Source organism: Neltuma alba, unplaced genomic scaffold, assembly GCF_004799145.2.
Source record: "Neltuma alba isolate B1F8T4 unplaced genomic scaffold, ASM479914v2 tig00011709_pilon, whole genome shotgun sequence".
In the NCBI taxonomy this organism is placed as follows: Eukaryota; Viridiplantae; Streptophyta; class Magnoliopsida; order Fabales; family Fabaceae; genus Neltuma; species Neltuma alba.
In genome coordinates this window covers 713,108-736,501 of record NW_021636345.1, presented here as the reverse complement: position 1 = coordinate 736,501, position 23,394 = coordinate 713,108, and the positions used below count along the sequence as shown (strand labels likewise).

General features: G+C 33.6%; 2 protein-coding genes across 2 annotated transcripts; one reads left to right on the top strand and one right to left on the bottom strand.

Annotated features, from left to right (window-relative positions):
• The first annotated feature begins 6,111 nt into the window (after positions 1–6,111).
• LOC114717183 (protein LHCP TRANSLOCATION DEFECT) lies at positions 6,112–8,370 on the top strand. Its single transcript, XM_028902278.1, has 3 exons — positions 6,112–6,156; positions 6,501–6,830; positions 7,938–8,370. Exons 1-3 carry the CDS (start codon positions 6,127–6,129, stop codon positions 8,190–8,192), a joined length of 615 nt encoding a protein of 204 aa, XP_028758111.1. The 5' UTR covers positions 6,112–6,126; the 3' UTR covers positions 8,193–8,370.
• A 1,692-nt stretch (positions 8,371–10,062) lies between these two features.
• Positions 10,063–14,057, bottom strand: LOC114717182 (chloroplastic lipocalin). The gene is made up of 5 exons (XM_028902276.1): positions 13,913–14,057; positions 13,451–13,574; positions 12,674–12,913; positions 11,182–11,472; positions 10,063–10,361 (listed from the first exon to the last, which is right to left on the bottom strand). Exons 1-5 carry the CDS (start codon positions 13,978–13,980, stop codon positions 10,083–10,085), a joined length of 1,002 nt encoding a protein of 333 aa, XP_028758109.1. The 5' UTR covers positions 13,981–14,057; the 3' UTR covers positions 10,063–10,082.
• Between the last annotated feature and the right edge of the window lie 9,337 nt (positions 14,058–23,394).

Sequence of the window (23,394 nt, the reverse complement as noted above, 5' to 3'; positions counted from 1 at the left end):
TGATATTAATAGTATCACTCACAACAATCATTCTTAAGAATGAGATCTTATCCTCAATTCTTTTTGTTTTCACCATATTCTCTTCCAATTCTTCTCAAAAATAATACCAACTTCATTCTTTGTTTTGATTTCCCCTATGTACCAAAGTTTAACTTGCATAGTCAAGCTCCATAGCCTTTAATCCAACCCACTTAATTTCTTGAAGGCACATTATGTTAATTTTTCTCACATAAATCCTTCCACTGCCTCCATTGATATACTCATTGAAGGCCCAATTTTCAGCTACCAAGCCTGCTCCTAGGCTAATTTCCTTACCGACTTTCGTCCAAATAAATGTAGGAACCCTTACTCATTACGCATTACACTTGGGTGCTAATGGAGCAGCCCTAGGTCATTCAACATATAGTGTGTTACTTCTAGGTAACAACTTAGCATTAGCTCAATAGCGTCTTTGATCCATGCCAAATGGGATTCAATAGAGTTTTACTTGGCTATCAAGAGGCATCTTTTGTCTGTCAAGTGACGAATGATGTTTTCTCTGTCTTCCCCTGGCCCCAACAGTTATATTTATTAATCATAAAGGATGCAAAATTGCTTATTTTCTCGGGATTCTTAGTTTTTATGACCTTTTCTAAGATATGCTACTAGATGCGTTTTGAGCATGACCTACAGTTAGTATTATGTATCTGTAATGTTTTTCTCACTTCGTGGTGTGCATTGGACCATTTGGCTGTTTTTCCTGTTAGCAAGGGTTTCAGGGTTATGTTGTGAAGAAGTGGGTATGACGTTTATACATCAGTGCAAGTTTTTTTTTTTTTAAAAGTATTTTAAAAAAAACTTGAGAGCCTGAGAGGTTGCACTAATTGAATTATTCCCTTTATTTGATACTATGTACCACTATCTATTTCAGTAGCAAATGTATGGGTTTTGCCACTTTTTGAAGATCTGATGGTGAGATTGATTGCAGGATTACCATGGTATGGTAACCATCGCTGAGTACCGGTTACCAGAGGCCAGGGCTGGAACACCAATGTACTTCGATTTCCCTAGTCACATACAAACTCGCAGAATTTTATTCAAACTTGTTGGAGATGTTGCCGCTTTTACAGATGACCCCTCCGAACAAGATGATTTTGGTACTAGTTCTCCATTGGCAGCAGGACTATCTCTGGCCAATAGAATTAAATTATATTACTATGGGATCCATATGAGCTCGGGAAATGGGCTAGCCTCTCGGCAGTTTGATTCCTATGCAGCGTAGTTTTTGCTCGAAATTAATTGCTCGTGCAGCCATATTCACAATTTGTTGTATTAATGAATGTAGTTATATTTACTTATGAAATGTCGTGTTGGAAAAATTAATTGCTTTATGCGTTGTCAATGTTATCTCTCGCAATTTTTGGTGGTTAGGTGAGGTGAGAATTTGGACAGAGGTCCTAAGTACAGATACCTTAGCCCCGGTCTGTTTTATGTCAGTGGGACCAATAGCCGTTCGCAAGGGCCAACTTGATCCTCTTCCCCAGATGAGGAAACCTAGGAGAGCCACTGTACGATCCATACTAGATCTAACCAACTGTTCATCCTACCTCCTCTACATTCTTGACAGCCCATCTTTGTCTCAGTAGAGTCTTTCAGTAGCATGTTTCCTCAGACTCTTTTTGCCTTCACTGATCATGAGATGTTTATAATTTTGAGAGCATCTGCTAGGTTGTGATCTTTACATTTATAATTGGAGTGTCTAGAAATAGGCCAGGCAACCTATCAAGGCCTATGTTTTGGCCTATTTAAATACAAGAGCAGGTTCAAGCTTGTTTATGTTATCAAGTCTGGTCCAGGCTCGCTGACAGGCGTAAGCCTGTGAGGCAGCCTGGGCATATTTTGTTTTTTTTTTTTTGTGTTACAATTATAGATTTGACATAACCTATCTAAAGTATTGAAGTTTAACCTGGGCGCCGCTGCTCCTCCTCTTGGCTTCTTCCATTCTTAGTTTCACACGTTGCTCACACACTTCGCAAAATCGCATCGCACACGGCACATACACTTCGCAGAATCGTGCACGCACAGTCTTCGGGTTGGCTTCTTCCATTTTTTGATTTGTCCGTTTATCACTCATACTCTGCCTATTGCTTCTTCCATTTCATTCTTTGCTGTCTGTTTTTCGTGACTGTGCTCTACCTCTTTGATTCTTCTGTTCTTTGCTCAGTTGCTGACGCCACGACGCTCTATCTCCAACCTCTATTATCAGGTATGTGGCTCATGTTCATACACACACACACACATATAGTCGTGCTCTGCCTATCCCAAGGAGTATAACATTGTTCTGAGGGTCTTGGGATTTATAAATAATTCATACGTTACATACGAATGAACAAGATAGATGATGCCATGATACTTCATCAAATATATTTGTTTTAGTTTTTTCCCCCTTTTAAGTCTTATTGATTGCTTATTGATTTTTAGGTGTATACTGAGGGTGTGCTATTAATTCATTTAGTTTTGGCATGACGTTGGATCATAGCATTCACATCAATTGAGTTGATTTTTTCTCCATTTCTGCCTATTTGGACCTGCATGAGTGCACGAGTCACGTCGTCAAACTGATCTATTTGAGTCTAATGTGATACGGCTAGAACTGTGTGCCTGCATTTTTAGGAAATGCATTATATTGTATTGTAGTAGGAATTTGTAGAAAGTGAAGTATGGGTCTTATTTATTTGCTTAATATATATATGTGTGTGGTTTGTAACTGAATAACCAAGTTGAATGTGAAGGATTCTTAGTCATTTCAGAATAGTGTGTGGTTTATTTGCTAAATACCATTTTCCTTCTACATGTTTTCATAATATGCATATTCTAAATCATTCAAGATGTGTTGTTCCTTTATTTTGGGTATTCATTTCTCAAGCAATCTTGTGTCAGATGAAAAATAACAAGGTTACTTTTGATGAGTTTGTTGGTCTTGATCTCTCTAACATATATTTGTGATAAGTCATTTGGATTATTTATTGAGTTCTACACTTCTAATTAATGTCAACTCTATTTGAGAGTGAAACGATATCATCTAATTCAGTTTCTCTTAATACAACTAAGGTCAATCAACAAGCACTAATAGGTTTTGCGGTTTGATAATTTGTTTATAATTGTAACAAGAACAAATTGATTTGATTCTTTCATGTTTTATGTTTGTATTTTAGATAATTTTGAAATTTGTTAAAATATAGGTCTTAACAGGCTTTAGGTCAGGTTAAGCTTAGGTCGAATAAAAAGCTTTTCGTAGGTCATAGGCCAGGTTTAGGTCAGTAGGCCTGGCCAGTGAAGTGTGGTTTAGTCTTACCTGTTTCTACTCCTATATGTCATTAAAACAGGTTTTTGCTTAATACTCTTTGACCAGAAGGACTTGCGGCCTCTATATGGTTTATATTTAACACTAAATTATGCGTGGATGTTTTCCTCCTCCCTTTTGATTGTTAAAACTTGAAAGCAGATCATAGACTTATGGTAAAGTCCAATTATCTGCCCATTTGTCTGGACATAAGATCATTCACCCTTATATAGCAATGTAATTCAAGCTCATGGGAAATAATTAGAAGTAGAGGCAACCAGTGAGCCAACCACATTCATTAGTTATTACAAATATGAATATATTTTAATATTCATTCATAAATCTGAATCAATAATCAATCAAAGAACCCAAGGGACCCATTTCTAATACAATGGGGGGAAAAAAACTCTTAAGGACCATTTCTTCGAGTTTTCTGCAAAATGAGAAACTTGATCAGAAATATATTATGTTCCTGAATTACATTTAAACATACATTGGGAGAACAAGAACTTTGAGGGAAATACATGGTAGTTCATAAGATTGTTATATGGTAATTTTTCAAATGTGAGAAATTAATGCAAACTGATCCCAACACGGTAGTGAGATGAGAAAATTCATCTAGTAACAATTTTGAGAGGCTATTCATTGCTTATAAATGTTCTATTGAAGGTCTTTTACAATGTTACTGAGCCTGACTCTACATGGATAGATGTCATCTGAGTAGTTTTATAGGAAAATGTTGTTTTCATTAAAAAAAAACAAAAAAAAAAACATAATTATTGGTAGCTTTTCGTAAGACAAAACAATGAATTGTTTTTCCTAACATATGCTTTTGTTACTAGCGGGACTTATGATGGCCTAACTTGGTTTCTACATAATGTCAAAAAGATTATAAAATCAATAGGGCCTACGATAGTTTCATATCAAAACAAGGCAATTATTAGTGTTGCCAAGCTGCATTTGGTGGCAAGAGACTTCTTGCTATTGGCATGCAAAGAAAAACTATACTCCTTGTCTTTTTTTTAAGAGCCTCGTAATTAAATTACGTAGTTTAAAAAAACTATTAAAATTAGTTAAAAGTAATAAATATATAAGGAATAAAATTTTTTCTAAGTATACTCTTATTTACAAGGGGCAAGTAAGGGAGAGAAAATATGAAAGAGAATGTAGTATCACAACTTGTCAACTTTTTAATTAATACAATATGCAAAATTAATTAGAGGCAAAAATGGTACAAACGCATTAAATTTCAGATGGGATCTTATAAAGAGAATCAAGACGATTCAAATTTTATGCTCTTATAAAAAGAATCGAAAGAAGTAATACAAAGTTTCTAAAAATCAATAGAGGTAGGGAATAGATTTCAAATAATAGCACTAAATGATGAACTCAAACAGTCAAAATGCTTTATTAACAATGTGTATTAGAATGAAAACATTTAACATGTGTAATTTCTATAAAGATTGTTTTAGAAAATAAATAAATAAATATAATAGATAAAGTAAATTAAAATCTTATATTTATGGTTAAATTAAATCTCTAATTAGTTTTATATTTAGTAGTGGAGGTAGTAACATTACAACTTTCATTGGACGTGGCATGACATCCAATGAATCCTTAATTAGTATTCTTCCGGTCCTAAATATAACATTTAATACTGTGGTATAAGGGTCTTATATTTAGGATCGGAGGAATAGTATACATAGGAGGATTAATCACACGCAATAAACTAGAAAGAGGGGTAAATTCACATATCTCCATGCGGAGATTGAAAACCTGTGGGAACTATCATGAACGGCTGATATTGCCCTTCTGTCCTCGCAAGGGTCTCGGGCCACATCGCTCGTACTGATATTCTGTCTTCCAGAGAATCCTATGAAAGCACTCCAATGTGACCATCTCATTTGACCGAATAGCCTCATGGAGGGAAGACCTACACAAGGTGGTGGCGTGCTGATGAGAGACTGTAAATCAACGTGAGCAAATTTTTGCATATCCTCCCTCAACAGATTCCGATTCCACATTAGGGTCCAATCTTTTGTATGAGAGAAAATTCATGAGGGGTCAAGCTAGTAAACCATAACTTAATTTCTCCTACTGATCATTTTGGAATATGAAATTCTCTCTTTGCTTCCCCAAAAAAGCAAGACGAGATTAATAAAGCTACAACGTGATCCGTATTTCCCTCCCATGAAACATCGTATTCCTTGCTCACCAAACAATCATGATGACGCCCTTGCTGCATTCCATCATATTATTTCTCAAATCAACCTTGGCTAGTCACCTCTTAACCCCAATAACAAAACCAGATTTTAAGATCTGTCCTATTTTAATTTTAGGAGGAGATGCAGACTAAAAAGCTCTGGGCCAATCACAACTCGGCAGGAGATAATCTATAGATTCTCTTTTCGCGCCACAAACGGACAAATGAAATCGCCTTGTACATTATGTCTCTGGAGCACCTCGCCAAGGGAACTGCGCTATTAAAGAACTTCCAAACACACATCAAGAATTCAAGACCTCATGGGTCAACGAAATCTTCCACAAAACTTGCCAACTCCGAGGTGGATCGTAGGCTTCCCCTTCCCTGCTGCTCATCTATAGGCCTTCCTAACCAAGAAGACAACCGGACAACGGAACCTTTTGTGACTATTCAGCACTCGTATCAAAAAATCAGGACTATCCAGACACAAAAAGGACATCTTCATAATCTCTACTTAAAGAACATTCCAACCGATTATCTTGATCAGACCAAACAAATTTAGCATCGTGAAGACGCATGGGTCATTGTGGTTGATAGGAATATGAGCTCCAGATCCCACACGCCATCTAAGGTATAGTTCATAAGTTGAATTGATTTGATTACACTGGAAATATATAAATATATATTGCGCAACTTAGGCTGAATTTGACATAATGATTTTTTTTTTATGCTCAATAGATTTTTTGCTGATTTTTTTATTTTTTTTAACGTTCAGTTTTTTTTTCACTATGTTGAATTTGAAAATTTAGGTATGAAATTTTAAAATTATTTTATTTCAAATTAAAATCATCTTTTTATAAATATTAACTGATTCTACATGTAATTAACGGCTTTATTTACGATTCTGTTCATAAGGAGAAATATGAATTTATGAATTACGATTACGCTCGCCCTCGCATTTACACGTGTGGATAGAAATGTGAGATTGCAGCAGTAGCGGATAGATACCGCCACTGTCTTCGCTTGGCCATCTCAACAATGGCTTCCATCCCCTCCTGTACCACCCACCAAACTATTTCTTCCAAATCCCTCGCTTCCCCCGTCTCCTTCACAAAATTGGACTCTGGCTTCCTCGCTTTTACAACTAAAGTTGGTTTCCTCAGACTCACCTCTAGAATCGGACCCTCCAATGGCTCCAGAGCCAAGTGCTGGTTCAAATTCGGTAAAAACGGTGTTGATGCTGAAGGAGCTGGAATCTATGGTAGCCAATCCCGCGATGATTTCGATAGGGACGACGTTGAACAAGTGAGCACCCTATATTGAATTTTTTATTGCTCTATCTGGTTTCGTGTTAGTAGCTCTAGCTTGTATGGATATGATGTTCATTGATAGTCATCGTTTTGATATTTTAGGTATTCATAGATGAGTACTAAGTGAGGAAAAATAATGTTGTTTATATAGAAATGTTGTGGTTGTTCTCCTACTTAGGTGGAGGTTTCGTTATAGCTGGCTTGTCGTTTAGCGTTGTGCGAGATTATTACGTGAAAATAATCTTATTTTGCTTAACAAGCTTGTCGGGCATGCAGAATAATTAAGATCGAATCCGCGATTATTTTCGTTGAATAAGTTATAGATAAGCAAGACTAATGTTGATTATCTAGATTTTTTTTGCCCTGCGCTATGGAGGATATGCATTGGTGACTTCCAGTCACGGATTATGATAGATAATGAGAGATTGAGCCTGAAGAATCTCATTCTGCGTTTCAATTTCGTATCAAATGCAAGAGAAAAGGCTGTAGTCTTTATTCTTGAACTACTTATTCATGCTCCAACGTCAAGAGTAGGTTTATATGGGGACTTGATGAATTAGCTCTGTTTTCTGGGAACTAACTGGGAAAAATGGAAAGGCAAATAGAAGTGTAATGGAGGATGAGCAGCTGCACCAATGATGATAAATTGGTGTTTTTTATCTACTTTTTCCGCCTCTGTTGAGCTGAAGATTTAGGATTTTGGGTTGGGATTGATATGAATCTGGAATTAATGTATCCTCAGATCTCTTGGCCGTTTCCCAACCTTTGCTACATAATAAATGGAGAGCATTTATAGCCCAACTTATTGAAGTTCTTTAATATGTTGCGTCGATTTAGATTGGGATTCATATGTACTCACAATTAGCATGCATATAGTTTTTCCTTTAACGATCATAATGAGTTTTCTGAAGTGGGATCCAATTCTTTTAACTCAGTGCTGTCCATCCAGTCTCTTCTATTGAACGCTGTACTGAAAACAAGGATGTTTACTGTGGTCTTCATTCTCAGTGATCTTTCTACTTGTTCTGTAGTAATTTTTTCTGTTCATTTTGTAGCGTTCCATTATGCATAATTATAATATCTCTGATGTTATCTTTCCCAGTACTTCAACTACATGGGAATGCTTGCTGTTGAAGGATCATACTCTAAAATGGAGGCTCTTTTAAATCAGAACATCCACCCAGTGGATATCTTGCTTATGCTAGCTGCCTCAGAGGGTGACAAGCCGAAACTGGAGGAACTCTTGAAAGCTGGAGGCAAGTATGATGTCAAAGATGCCGATGGACGAACGGCTCTTGATAGGGCCAACGATGAAATTAGAGATTTCATTTTAAGTTTTTCAGTCCAGAAGGCATGATTAGTTTGTTCTCTGTGTGTCACATAGCTATTTACGTTGTGCCAGCTTTCAAATTCGAATTATGCCTTTTAATTTTGAATTATAGAACCGAATGATTAATTAGTCTACAACACGACGAATGTGATTGGACTGACTGTTTCATTCTAAAGATGAGTACTGCGTCCTGTACTTTATATTACGCGTTTGGCTTCTCTCCTTTGCCTTTATTGTCTGCTGCTCCCCAAACGGCCCTGTTTTCCAACCATTTTATTAAGTCATTGGTTTCCAAAACTTCCAAGTCCTCCCGCCGAGCTGCATGAGTTCAGAATTCGAACTACATCCGTGGCGGAATGTTGGGCGAAATGCGCGTTAAGACCGTCGGTCTCTTCTCACCGGAGCCTGACATCATCTTCTCCAGAGCTCAGATACTGGACATAGCCGAATTTAGAGCATCGGGTTCCCTCCTCGGTCTCCCATCGCACGAATTAGTGAGAGCCTCCGCTCTATCACAACGATGTAGACACGCCCCAATATTCTAACGAGTTCACCAAGGACAAAGCCTCCGCGATACCCAAAGACTACTGTAATATCTGATGAACTCAAAGGCGATAAAGCGCAATGGATTCTAATATTGTACATAAGTGATTGCAGCATCAAGGACAAAGCCCTCAAGATACTCTTAGACTGTTGCTTCTTTTTTTTTTTTTTTTGTGGCTAGGTACGGATATTTTCCAGTTGAAGACACTAAGACCAAACTTTGGCGTTATCTTATTTCTTCACAATGGATTCGTTGTCACTTAATATTGGATTGAGATTTCTTTTTACCAACAATGGATTGAGATTATACAATATATTGTTTCTGATTTTTAATATAAGAACTAATTAGAAATTAAATTTGATCCTTAATATAATATCACAGTCTATTTTGTTATCCAAATTTATAATTCGTCCTCTAAAGTATTCTTATTGATTACACATGTTAAGAAATTTCTATCTAAAAAAAGTATTTTAGAAAAATAACTTAAATTTGTACAAATAACTAATTTAAATAATTTTTTAATTTACTTAAATTAATTAACTACCAAAAAGATGTAGATTCTTTGTGATCCGATCCATATATGCGTGTTAATGGAAGATGCACAACTTATTTTGTACATGGAAGAAAGGTGAACTTCTTCCTTTTTCTTATCCGATCCATATAACATGGTTATGAACAACCATAATGACAGACAGCAATCTCATACTTGAGTAATCAGAAACTTCCTAGGGGCTCCAGAAAATAGATATTAGAGTAAGCTAACCATAATATCAATCATATCCTTTTTTAAAAAATTAATTGACCACATAATAGCCTTAAATATAGGCCGAAAAATTTTCTCCAATGAATACAATATCATTACAAATAAATTTCTCCGCTAATTATCAAGGATATATAATCCGAAATTTTCAATTTTTTCTAAATGATGTCAACTGCTTAAGTAAGCCCACGTCATGAATCAAAGGCAAGATAAGCTCCAAGAGTCCAAATTATTTTTGAGAGAAATTTATCTGAAGCAGATACCATTTTGATTGAGAAAACCTTTAAAGGAATAAATTTCAAAAATTGTTTCTCTTTACATAACCAAATTGATGAGAGTACTATCACAAAATAAAATCATTAATTTACTCTAAAATAACATGTCAACCAAGTCAATCACCAGAATAATATACACACACACACATCAGACATGATTTTTATATACACTTGTTTTAACATATTTTTGGCTTTTTATAATTAATTTGAACTATTGAATTGTAATAGACTAAATGAGGTCTTGTATTAGTTGCTGTCAACTGTCAATCCGCGCACCGACGTGCCAGCTGTGAACTCTTTCAAAAACAAAGCATAATGGGATCTGACCGGCGTAGTTATTACTTAAAATAAAGCTCAACAAGCTTCTTCAAAGTGTCAAATACACTAGTCAAGGGATTAAGCTCAAGAGGGGACTTCAGTTCTAGGTCAGGAAACTGATTGGTTAATGCCCGCTGCATTCCAGACATGGACATCATTGCCGCCAGCTGACTATTCGACATCACTTCACAATCCTGAGGTGTGTCTTTGATTTTGCTTGGATCATATCCAAAATTGGCCAGATAAGCTTTATACTTCTCTATAAATTCAGGTCCAGGGTCTGGTGTCCTGGAGTATATCTGAGATATTGATTGAAGACAAGGATATGAATGCGTCAATCCCAAGTATCAATGGGAGTGCTGATAATAAACTTATTCATGGATCTATAATTCAATATAAAACTGGGATAAAATCTATTTTAGCATTAGCATGAAAGTTTCTGTGACTAAAAGTAACTTATAATTGAATCCTCTTTCAAAAATTATTCATTTAGCTAGTCAAATTTACAATAATACAGAAAGACTCGCTACGCGCACTCAAATGCGTGTGTAGTTCTGAGCAGATTTAGATCTTCTGAAATCAGAAGCTTGTAAAATGAATGCATCAATCCCATGCACATTCTTACCGCTTGTATCATTTTTCTCTATCACTTCAAAGACATTTTAACCTCAGGAGGTCCAAATTAATTCTTAACCTGAAATGCCCCAATGGTGACCAAGTTCACCTTCTTAACAAGTCTCCACTATTAAGATACAACGTAGCATTGCCTGTTTAATGGACATAATGGAGAATAATGGCATGTAATGCGTAATGTTAAAATAATTTTAACATCAACAATGACTATCAGTGTCTTTATTCAAAAATAACAACAACAATTAAAAACGGGCTGTTGCGAAAGAAGGAAGAAAAGGAAATCTGTTATGTAGAGTACATCAGAGTCCCTTTCCAACCAAATACCAAAGGGGTGCTGAGAAAAGCTGGACAATACGTTGGATGCTGATCAATAGCAATTGACTTTGCAAAAGGGGCTCATGGCTTTATTTCTAAACAATGAGATATAGGTAAAAATAACACGAGGCATAGAAGTTGGAATGATAGCTTATTATCTGACAAAGATACCTGAATGAAACTTCTGTCTTTTGCTCCTGAAACGAGAGAAAAATTGTCATAATCAGTAGCGATCACATCATATGGCTCCTTGGGGATGAACGGCAATGTGGGAAATCGGAGATAGCATTTCTCTTTAATCATTTCTTGCTTCTCCAGTTCTGTCTCTTTTTTCTCCAAATCATCTTCTGAAAGACATTGAACCCCTCCCCTAATTCCAGTTATAAATCCATCAGGTCCTCCATGAACACAAAAGGTATCAACTTGAATAGAGGGTGTCTCCCTGTCAAATGTATACACACCCTGAAACGTTTTTGGCCTACCCAGATTAATGGCAAGAAGCTTATGTACGACAAACCTAATAAAAACAGTTACATATGAGCATCCACCAAACTGAACGAGAAGGGTTATTTCTAACATATTAAAACAGCTAAAGCATATATTTGGTCCTTTACCTTTATACAAGGTTTCAATTTAGTCCCTCAACTTTAAAAAGTGTATTTTTAGTCCTTAACCCTAAAATTGTTAATCTTAAATAATTATTTTTTATAACAATCATGGTTGTCTTGAAAATTAAACTTAACATGTTAGCATTTGAGAATGTTTCATCGATGTCATTATTTTTTTGTTAATGATTTTAGGGTTAAAAAACTAAGAATATACTTTTAAAGTTAGAAGACTAAATTGATATCTTATACAAAATTAAAAGACTAAAAGTATATTTTAGCCTATTAAAACTAATATAATGAATGATTCTTTGAGAAACAATCCACAGTTCGTCTAATGAACAATCAAGAACCTTAGCATTTGTTTGTGATGATCAAGCGGGTGTGCAACTGAGAGGTCTTCATTCCCCTACATTTTTTTCCTATATTGTTATACCCCTCATCAGCAAATTTTTCCTCACTTTCCCTTACTTCTATAAAAGGCTAACATTGCAAATTCTACTTTTTAATCTCTTCCATTCCATTAATGACGTTGTGACTCCTAAACAATTTTGATTCTATTACCATCCATTTTCCATTAAATTTCCAAACAATTAAGAGGGAACTCTTCCTCTTCCACTACATGCCCTTCCAAACTTCTTCATTAGGGCCTGTCTAGTACACGAAATGGAAAGACAAGAAAATGAATAGAATGGGAAAAAAATGATTTTGAAGATGCAGAATGATTCTCATATTCTTATTTTAACAAGCAACAAGAAGCAATAGGAGATAAATTGTTCAGTAACGATGACCATTGTATAATAAAAATTGCAAGACAGTAATCATTTTCCTCCTACCAAACGAGACATTAATTACCAACTGATCACTCAACTTCATTCTCTTCAAAACTCTCAAACAAATCCTTAGGATCTCTCTCTGCCTTTAGGCTTCAGTAACATGTTAAGAATAACAGGAAGTCTAATAGGGAAAAACGTAACAGAAACCTAACCGCAATATACCTTTTTCCTAAGATAAATGTCGTCCTTAAGATTCACAATCATACTAATTTTAGCTTTTACCTGAGTGCAATGGCAATCTTCTTGACCTTGTCCAGCAAATCCCCTTTTGAGTGAAGCTACCTCAAACCACCTTCCAGAATATCTAACAGGATCAAAATCCTTCGCTGTCATGCCTCTCATCATCATGAGATTACTACCATTTTCATTAGACCCATCATCAATTGGAAGAGTAACTCCATTATTGTTACTGGCACTGGCAAGCTGGCATGTATTTTGTTGAGATAAATCTACTGCAGCAGCCTGTTGATGGAATCATCAAGGTGAATTAGCAACACCTCAATTGTCGTCATATGCAAAGAGACATGTTAGCCAGTTCCTTAACAATAAACCATAAATTCTAGTATGTATATCTCCATAGGAACATCCAACCTTCTTAGAAACCTCTCCATGGATGATATAATATGTATAACTAAAGGCGAATACAAGGTGCATTCAGAAAATCATACAAGATACGTCTCAACAAGTACGGCACCCCGGAGAAATATAAGGTGTCCTGTAAGATCAAAACTTCAATGCTAATAATATAGGGTAACAATATCTTCCGTTTTCGGGGAACGCCGTCTTCCCTTAAAAATTTTCTGACCGCGGAAACGAGAAATACTAAAGTTCCAGTTAAATACTAGTACAAGGGACTTTCGCCATGCTCATGTAATTAAAGGTGCCTCAAATGAGCATGATATTTGTTTATGATATTTTAAAAAAAAAAAAAGTATATGCGTAAGAAGATCACATCTAATTAAACCCGATATTGTAACACTCTGGATATCAAATACAAACCTGATTTATGGGAGAAATGAATATCAAGGAAGCAGCAAGACCAGATAATGCATGCTTCGACAGGAACTTACTTGATAAAGGGCTCTCCAACGAGCACTTAACCAATGTTTTTCCCGTCACTTCCCTGCATTTTGTGAAATAACATTTAATCATATCGGGAAAAAAAACAATAATAAAATAAATAGAAACCAATGGCGTCAAAACATCTTAGTGACAAGAACTTTGCTCAGAATCCCACTAAAACGAGGTACAAACTTGTTTATCATACAATAAAACTGACAGATTACCACATCGTAATTGCGTCCCAAAATGCCGGATATGGCCGTATCAAAGACAAATAAGAGAGAGGTGTCCGAGGAAAAAGGAAAAAGATTTGAAGCAAAAGAAACTGCAACTAATTTTCAAGGGAAGAAAATCTGGAAATGCTCAAGGAAAGAAGAAAAGAGAAGAGGGATTGCTAACCGGCGAATTGGAGGATGGGAAGACCACTTAAGTAGAGGAGGCGATAATTGCAGAAGAACCTCTACCATATCCTATCCTTCTTCGGAACCTTTTCTACTGTATCCAGTGCCCAATACAGAGTGTCTTTCAATTTTGTTGCTAGTGTTTGTGGTGCTGCTATCGGCTAGGATTAAAGTTGTCCATAGTGTTGAAGTCACAACCATGCATCATCCACGACGACAAGAGCCGCTCGAGGAAGCGAGAAAAATCTTGACATCCTCTGGAAATGCTACCGTCAAAGGGCCCCTTTACAAAACTGGGCCACCCTAATGACACTGCTCTAGTGCTCTGCCTGTACAGTGGCCCAAACTAAGATGCCACTTCTCTTTCGTAAATTTAAGAAGATGAATACATCATGAAAATTGGTTCTTTTATATATGATTAAAATATAATTAATTTACCAGCAGAGTTGGGTCTAGTAGAAAAATTAGTTCCTCATAATATAAAAAATCAAGGTTTGAATTCTCATTAGGAAAGGTACTCACATTTAGTGTCTGACAGTATCCAAATAGGATTACCTCCAATACAAGGATACATATGCTTTAGCAAAAATATATATAATAATTTAAAATGACAAATTAAAAATCATATTCACAATATTTATAAAAATTAATCAATTGCAATAAACATGTTTATATTTATGATAAGTATAATTGAATTTTTTGATAAAAATCTATTTAATAATAAAAGAAATTGTATTTTTATCACCCTAGATAATCTTTTGGTATCAAAGATAGATAATTTAGGAAGGACATAACTCAATTAACCTCTTCTTTGGTTTAATCTCAAAGGGGGGAATACATCAAAGTTTTTTTCCCCCTAAACACAAGTATTTTTTTATTAGAAACAATCCTATTCAAAATACTATTGTCAAATATAGACACCTTTTCCAGAAATTCAAATTTTGATTTATCATGTATTAGGGGACTGATCTCTTCTAATAGATCTAATCTCATTCGATAATAAGCCAGAGGTTAAGAAGCCTGAACGTTTCAATGTCTAGGGGTAGTGAATTCCAATTGGGCCTCAAGCAAAATACCATTGAGCCCATCACGTGGACTGTCACTGTCCGTGATAGCACCAATTCTTTTTTTTTAAAACTGTTTTTGAAATACAGCCGGCGAAGGAGTCGGACTCTCTCACCAAAACAAAAGGGTTCGATTCTAGAGAGTGTTATTTTGTTGTGGCTCCAGTCGCAGCAGGCATCACCACAGCATAGTAAAGTTGGGAGATTCCTACCTATTGAGCCAAAAAAAAAAAAAAGACTTACTTGTCATGCTCCTATGCTTATAGTGACAAGTCCTAGTAAACCAAGCGTTAGGTGCCCTGTCCTTAAATTGTAGGTGAGCCCAACTCCTTTCCTAAAATTTTTGTACCAAAAAAAACTGTTTTTGGAATAAAACACGGATTGATATTTACAAAGAAGTGAACAGAGGTACAGAGTCAAATAACAAGGTTCCTCCTTTGATCATCACCAACTCATAATTTGATCAAAGGGGTGTCCTAAATTAGCCAAGAAATCTGCAACTAAATTATTTGCTCTGGTGTTCAAAAAATAAATAAGCTTCGCGATGGGTTGAGAGCGTTGCTCTGGCTTCTTTGATAAGATTACAGACATGTGCACAACGTGGTGATTAATCGTTTGAACAAGATCAAAGTACTACTGGAAAATTTTTCGTCGACTGATGAGAGCTCCTCCTTTAGGATTTTAAAAAGGACGAGCCGTTGACTAGCCCCAAAATTCTTAGATTCGCCATTGTTGGTCAAATCGACCATGTTGAGCTTTGTTCATATCTTTCGAAAGCCTACGATCACTAGTTGGAAGAAATCATTCATTCTCTTCATCCATCCAAAAGAAAATACGACTGTAGAATTGAGAACTTTTAGAAGCGGTGAGAAAGAAGGTTGATGAAAGGACAGTTACCAAAAAAAAGACTAGTAAGCTTTTAATATCTCCAAAATAGTCTTGTCTAAATGAAAATTGATCTTCCTTCCAGTGCGAGCTTCTTAAAACAATGTTGGTTTGAGGAGGTTGAAGTCAAACAAAGAGCTACCTTGAAAAAATTAAGGACTTGTTTGATACGAGAGAAGAGGCGATTTTCCTTCCCTCTACTTACTTGGGTTGTTAATATTTTTAGAAGGAAAGGGAACTTTTTTAAATATTTTCCCTCCTCTCCCTTCATAAGCTTCCTCTCCCAAATTAGAAAGATTTGGAAAAAAATGGTAATATTTTAGCTTGTTTTGACTGACATGTTTATAATTAGTTTTTAATATCCCTTTACTATCTTTCTGATCTTACATCATGTATGCAAGGGATGGTAACTATTGGAACGCGTTTCCCTACTCAGCGGGAGATAAGCACCGATAGCTCATCTCCCATGCGCACCGTTTCATTAAATAAAAAATATAACATGTACACTCCAAAACAAAGTTGCTTCTGCTGTGCTCCTAGGCGAACATTATTTCGGTGCAACACTCGTAGGAACCTCCCAAATAATACTGTGTTGCTACCTTAGGAATTTTACTTTTGATGTATTCTTTGCTTCTATTCTTTAATCTCATTGAACATTATTTCGGTTGATAAAGGCTCACGCCTATTGGTGCATAATTTTTTGTATCAATGTGGTGCCAAACTAGACTTCATGTCAACTTTGCCATAGTTAATTGCAAGAATTAGTTGTTTTAAAAAATGAAGCATGCTGATTTAGTATAAAAACTAAAAAAAATTTCCTCATGTGATACACGAACTAGAATATTTAATTAACTTTTAAATTATAATAAATTGTATTATTTAAAGTAGCTCAAAATTCACTTCTTTTAGAAGAGTGATTTTTTTTTATTCATTCAAATAAGATTTGAATTAGAAATTCAGAAATTAGGAGAAACATATAAAAATTTAAATTTATTCATTTATTTGTCCATTTAAGCCCCCAATTGACATACTCCCTCTGGACCTAAATATAGACTCATTTTGTACTGTAAATTACACTACAAAATAGGTTTTATATTTAGGACCGGAGGAATATTATTTAATTATTATGCTTCTCATTTAATTCAATATATTCAAATCCCAATTAAAATATTATTCAAATGTAAAATTAATTATTAGCTTTTCCCTCCACTTGAAATCCTATTTAATAATGATATTCCTTATTTAATTCAATATATCCAAATCCTAATCAAAATATTATTCAAATCTCATCATTTGAAATCCCATCCTACAGAAGAGGGTGATTGTGTTCTTCATTAAACTTGGTGATTTTGAATTTTTCATCTATAGGAGATACAACCATTCTTGCCTTGCAATTGGTTCTTATCTCAGGTCGATATCTAGAAGTGGTTGTCTCTCTTCTATCTTTTTTTCGAATACCCTCCTTACAACATACATATCTATATGTAATAATGGAACTATCTTTTTTACTCTTTGTTCCATTATACTTTCTAACTCCAAACGCAATTTTACTCCCATATTCATTCCAAAAGTTCTAGGCTTCATCTAGATTTTCAAACTCTCTCCCTATTTTGAGTTTAAATTCATCTTCCATGATATGGTTCCTATATACAACAAATATATGACAATTTAAAAAATACCATCAATAGGAATTTGGAATTTTATGAACTCCAAATATACGGAAAAAAATAATCATTTTTCAAATACCATTCTTCAAACAAAAATATAAATACGAGTTATAGCTTACTCACATAATAACATTAACAAGCTAAATCAGAAAACAAAACCATCTCAACCCACTTTAAATTTCAGTTACATATAATACATATAATAATAAGAATAACCTGCATATGACCCCATTTTAATATATATGAAAATATATATTAATAAAATTGTTGGAGAACACAAAAAAGATGGAAGATAAGAAACCTTTGATGCCTTCTTCTTGCAAAGGTCTGAAATTTGATGCCTTCTTCAATCTGAAATTTTTTTTACACTGAAATTCAGTTTTTTTCCAATTTTTAATGGCGCCAACTATGTTAATTCCCTTTCTCTTGTGGCGGCTGGCACAACAAAAATTTTTCTCTAGAAGCACAGCAGAAGCGACTTTCTTTGGAGTGTACAGGTTACATTTTTTATTTAATGAAATAGTTCGCATGGGAGATGAGCTATCGGTGCTCATCTCCCGCTGAGCAGAGAAACGTGTTCCAGTAACTATTACACTCTTATTAAATCATATATTAGATCTTAAAAAATCCTTTCCCTCCCTTCTCTCCTTGTCAATCTACACAAAATAATATTAAAATTTTCATCCTTTCTTCTCTTTTCTTTTTCTTCATTAAAATCTCTCTTCTCCTACATTTTTTTGGTCCAAACGCATCCTAAAAAGGAAGGGTACCGAGGAAGTAGATTAGGGGGACTAGATTTCTTTCTTGCAGAGTTCAGTGTGTCAAGAGTTCCAATGTCCAGATCTTAAGTGGCTGAGCTAATGCCGAGAGACTCAAGTTAAGCCTTAATCTTGGCTTCTCATCCTCATGGCATACATAAGGTGAGGCTACTTTTGTGGTCGGTGTTGGGTTTGAAGACTTTGAAGGTCCAAAGCTGCCAAAAAATTAACTACCTTTTTGTTTGGCATAGGTATGGTGCTCTCTAATAGTTGAAATTTGACTATGAAACCCAATTTGGATATTTTAGCCAATTCTAATCTGCCGCTTCAGTTATTGGAAAGTTTAGCACATTTGCGTTTTTATGAACCATAAAGTTTCGAGAGATTTGCTTGCTGCTATTTGTTCATTTAGTTTTTGGTATATGACCTTGGTCTTAGTAAATAAAGGTGGTTTCATTAAACACAAGAACTAGGGATTAAAGGGATGTAGCGGCAGCTTTCGAAATTTTTGTTATATTTCAAATTATTCATTGCTTTATGATTTTACTGAAATATTAATTATTTTTGTATTGTTTTACCCTTAACTAAAAAATAATTAGGTGGAAAAAAAGAAGTAAAGTTATTTAATTAATACAATAGTGTTTTAGTCCAATGCCATTAGATTTTTCTATATTAGTCAATGGTAAATTATCTTGGTGGCAGTGTTACATGCTACGTTTGGGTGAGATCATAAGTTCAAGCTTGACATTCACATGTTTATATATGTTTAATTGTATGAGGTAAAAAAAATAGATTATATAATTATTTTTTTAATATGTACAAAATTTAAAAATGATAGTTATTTTGAAGTTGACGAAACATCCGCATACAACGCAGAAATTTGGATTGACATGCATGCCACTACCTCCAAATATAAGAAAAAGGTGAAGATTCAAATTTCCGCATGAAGTATTTGCTATGTATGCACACCTCACACCATAAAATTTTTTGGTACAAAATGCATAAAAAAATTTAAAATGATACAAAAATGCCGTGATCGTTAAGGCAACTAAGACAACTAATGTTGGTCATGAAGCAAACAATTCTGATGCGTGTTGTACAAGTTTTTTTTTTTTCTTAGCGCCTTAGCAGTATCTGTCATCGCAGGATCTTTTACACAACACAATGGTTGCACCTCCCCCATCCACCTCATGCACCATCTTTTTCTTTGGTTTATTCCTTGTCGGTGATGTTACCTCAAAGCTAATGAGTTGTGGATTAAGGGCGCCCTTGTTATAAATTAACCATATGCTGAAAGCAAATAAAGAGGAGGATGACGAAAAGGAGGTTGAGGATGACTCATCCATCATCGGGAAAATCAATGTGACCAAATCTTCTAATATTATTCATCGACGACGAAGAAACAAAAGAACATGGGGAAGACAGGGGAGGGGTATTGTGTGGTGTAAAAGTCCTTGTAGCAGCTAACAGGGCTACGAGGAACGAAAACATTATGCAATGTTAAATGATTAGTGTTATTGGTTGACTTGATAGCTGTGGTATTTTTAAACCATTTTACAACTTTTATGAGTACTTTTACACAATTTTTTTATTGACATGTTTGATAAACAGTAACATAAGATAACGCAATGGTTATAATATTTTTATAATATTTAGTGCAAACGGAAGGAGCTAATCCTCATAACGTGGCAAACTAATATTTGAATATTTGTTGGGAAAGATACTCATATTTAATGTCTGACAATACTTCAAATAAGAAGATACCTATGTTTTAGTTAAAAAAAAGTTTGCATCATATTAAAATATTCATATTTACTTTTGCTTAGGAAAATTTTATAGTGTTAGATGCATAGAGGAAAACACTTCATGAGTAGATTTGAAGCCTTAGACTACCTATACTAGTCTAGATAGTCCGACAATCCAAGTTTAATCTAGCTCGACCTCCAATTAGAACCAGACCAAATTGGACCACAATAGAGTTGATGACTAACTCAATCCAATCACACCCTTAGTTGCATACAATAAAACACTCCAATAACTTTTCGGTATCCTAAAAGATGTTTTAAAGAAAAGAATAAAAAATAAATAGAAATGGGGTTGGTTTAAAATTATACTCAATTTGGCATAAACTTTAGTTAACATATATAGTTATAATAGGAATAATTAATCTCTGAGTCCTTATAGTTTTATCTGACTTTTAATCAAATCCTTATGAAAAATTTTCTTTTTATCAAGTCTTTTTATTTTTACGTGTTTTTAATTAGACCCCTCTATTTTTTTAATTAAATCCTTATAGTTTTACTTATTTTTTAACTTATTTTTTAATTAGGTCTCTTGTAATTTTAAAAAAATTATTTATTAACTATATTCTTTAAAATTAATTTATTTTTAAATTAATAATTATATAATTAGACAAAATAATTAATATAATCATTTAGTAATTGATAATTAATCATAATAATCAATTATTCTTAACTGTAAATTATTTATAATTATATTCTAATTTTAAAAAAAAAATTATTATAATTTGAATTTTATAATTATAAAAATTAGAATTGAAAAATAAATAATATATGTGTTTAATTAAAAATTCAAAAGAATATTGCCATAATATTATTATAATAATTTATTATTTATCAAATATTATTATTTATAGAATAAAAAATAAAAACTACAAGGAATTGATTAAAAATAAGGTAAAACAAAAAGGACCTGATAAAAAAGAAAAAAATTATAAAGACTTGATAAGAAAAATTATATGACCCTGATTAAAAACTATTTGAAACTATAAGGACTTACATATTAATTATCATATTATAATATAAAAAATACTGGGGAAAAAAGCCTAATTTCCTTCCCACCACCAGGAAAAGAAAACCCCGCCGACACCATAAGAAACCACCAGTCCACCACCCATATAATCGAAAGCAAACTGAATCAAAACTAAAATCATGAAACAAACCAAGAAGTAACAAACACTAGCCACTGGAACAACCAACCATTGATTAAAAAAATGAAAAGATGGAAGCAACAGGTAAAAAACAATCAAAGCAACGAAAAGGGGAAAATGAAGCAAGAGATCAAACCCAACAAACAGAAACGAGAACATAAAAAGGAAACCAAAGAGGGTAAGCTGAAATAATTGAAGGCTTGAGGCGGGGATAGCCTTACTGTGAAAACAAAAATCTTGATTGGCCATGGTGGCTATCACATTATGAGTATGACCATAAGATTAATTTGTCCAAAAGTTTTTGTTCTGGTAGAATTTGTCCAAAATTTTTTATATTCCAAAGTCGTGTGGCTTTTCACTTTCCTTTCCATTTGTTGCCTCGTGTGTGTTGGTGTGCGATGACTCACCCACCTGGCCTGGCAACCTATATGGGCCCTGGAGGGCCTAAATATATATCTCTAATCCTTATCCTAACCGACTTCAACAAATGGGGAAAAAACAAGGAACGAAAGTCCTTGTCCTAATCAATAATTATCAACAGCATTCATAATTTTATGCAACTCGATTGAATTATATTTGGTTGTTTAATGACTTTAACAATGTTATATTACGCGATTAGGTGAACCTTATGGTTCAGATGTCGTTTTATGCCCCATTATTTCACGATTTCTTAAAGTCTTTTTAAAACCCATTAGATATGAGATACTCTCGGACAATTATTTTATACATAACAAAAAATCAGTTAAAAATAATTAAAAAGCAATAATTATGTTAACAACATAGTTTTATTTTCAAATATGATCTTATAATAAATAAAAAAAGATAAAAGATAATGCATAAAAAAATGTGATGAAAGACAACGGAACAAAGGCAAGAGAATAATAACTACTGACAAAATTGAAAAAAAAAAAATTACATTAAATGCTAAGACAAACTTAAATTGGAGCTTATAAAATAGACCATAATCTTTTTAAATTTGAAGCCTATAAATAAGACAGAAGAGAATATTATATTATAATATTTATTTTTTAATATAAATTATGTTATAAAATAATAAAGTACTTACAATTAGGATCTTACATTTAGGACCGAAGGAGTAGTTCTTACAGTTAAGAAGGGAGGAATTAATATTTGAAAATTCCATGACATTATGCCTCGCTCCCCACGCACCCGTGAATTCTTAAACCAAGGCTATTCAGCCGAGAACACTTCAATTCAAGCACGAAGTTATACAAGCCAATAGGAAAATTTATCAACAAACTTTGAGCCTTATTAATTTAATTTTCTATTTTCTATTTTTTTAACTTTTTTAAAGTAAAAAATTGTTTGGTAAATAGTTTTTAATTAAATATTTAGTAATAAAATTTTATTTTTTATCCAACAAAATAGCATTTTTGTTCTATAAAGTCAATTTTTTATTGTAAGATCATTTTATCTTTGTAAACTCTAGATATTCTTATACCGACGGCTCATACACTGGGGGGAAAAAACAATGGAGCAGTGAATTCTATTGCAAATTGACAATAAAATTTTTTTCATCATTAATCCAGTCACACAATAATTAGCAACAACAATCAGCAACGAATTTATTTCGGCTCAAAATAACTAGCAACAAAAAATGTTGGGATAATTAATCCACAGCTCCTTATAGTTTCAACTAATTTTGAATCAGGTCCTTATAGTTTTTTTTTTCTTTTTATCAAATCCTTATACTTTCACTTGTTTTTAATTAGGTCCTTGCATTTATTTTTCTTTTTATCAAGTCCTTATAAGTTCACTTTATTTTTAATTAAGTCTCTGAATTTTTTATTCTTTATTTTATAAATTCTAATAGTACTATTCTATAAATATTAAATAGTATATATTATTTAATATTAGTTTATAAACAATAATATTCTAAAACTATTGAATTATTATAATGATTTTATTTTTTTCAGCAAAAAAAATTTAATTGTTCTAAAAAATTTTCCTGAATTAATTAATTCTATTAATTTTTATTATGTTAATATTTTATATTTCAGTATTAATCAATTTCATTAAGCTTATATTTAATTAATAAATACAAATTAAAACTACATGGATTAAAAATTTAGTGAAATTATAAGGAGTTAATTAAAAGAAAAATAAATACAATGACCTAATTAAAAACAGGTAAA

Excerpts from the sequence above, each read along its gene's own strand:
- LOC114717182 (XM_028902276.1), bottom strand. The coding sequence starts at position 13,980 with ATGGTAGAGGTTCTTCTGCAATTATCGCCTCCTCTACTTAAGTGGTCT. Across the intron at positions 12,914-13,450 it reads TCATTTCTCCCATAAATCAG|GCTGCTGCAGTAGATTTATC; the intron begins GTTTGTATTTGA and ends TTCCATCAACAG. Across the intron at positions 11,473-12,673 it reads AAGATTGCCATTGCACTCAG|GGTGTGTATACATTTGACAG; the intron begins GTAAAAGCTAAA and ends AAAACGTTTCAG.
- LOC114717183 (XM_028902278.1), top strand. The coding sequence starts at position 6,127 with ATGAGCTCCAGATCCCACACGCCATCTAAG. Across the intron at positions 6,157-6,500 it reads GATCCCACACGCCATCTAAG|AAATGTGAGATTGCAGCAGT; the intron begins GTATAGTTCATA and ends ACGTGTGGATAG. Across the intron at positions 6,831-7,937 it reads ATAGGGACGACGTTGAACAA|TACTTCAACTACATGGGAAT; the intron begins GTGAGCACCCTA and ends TATCTTTCCCAG.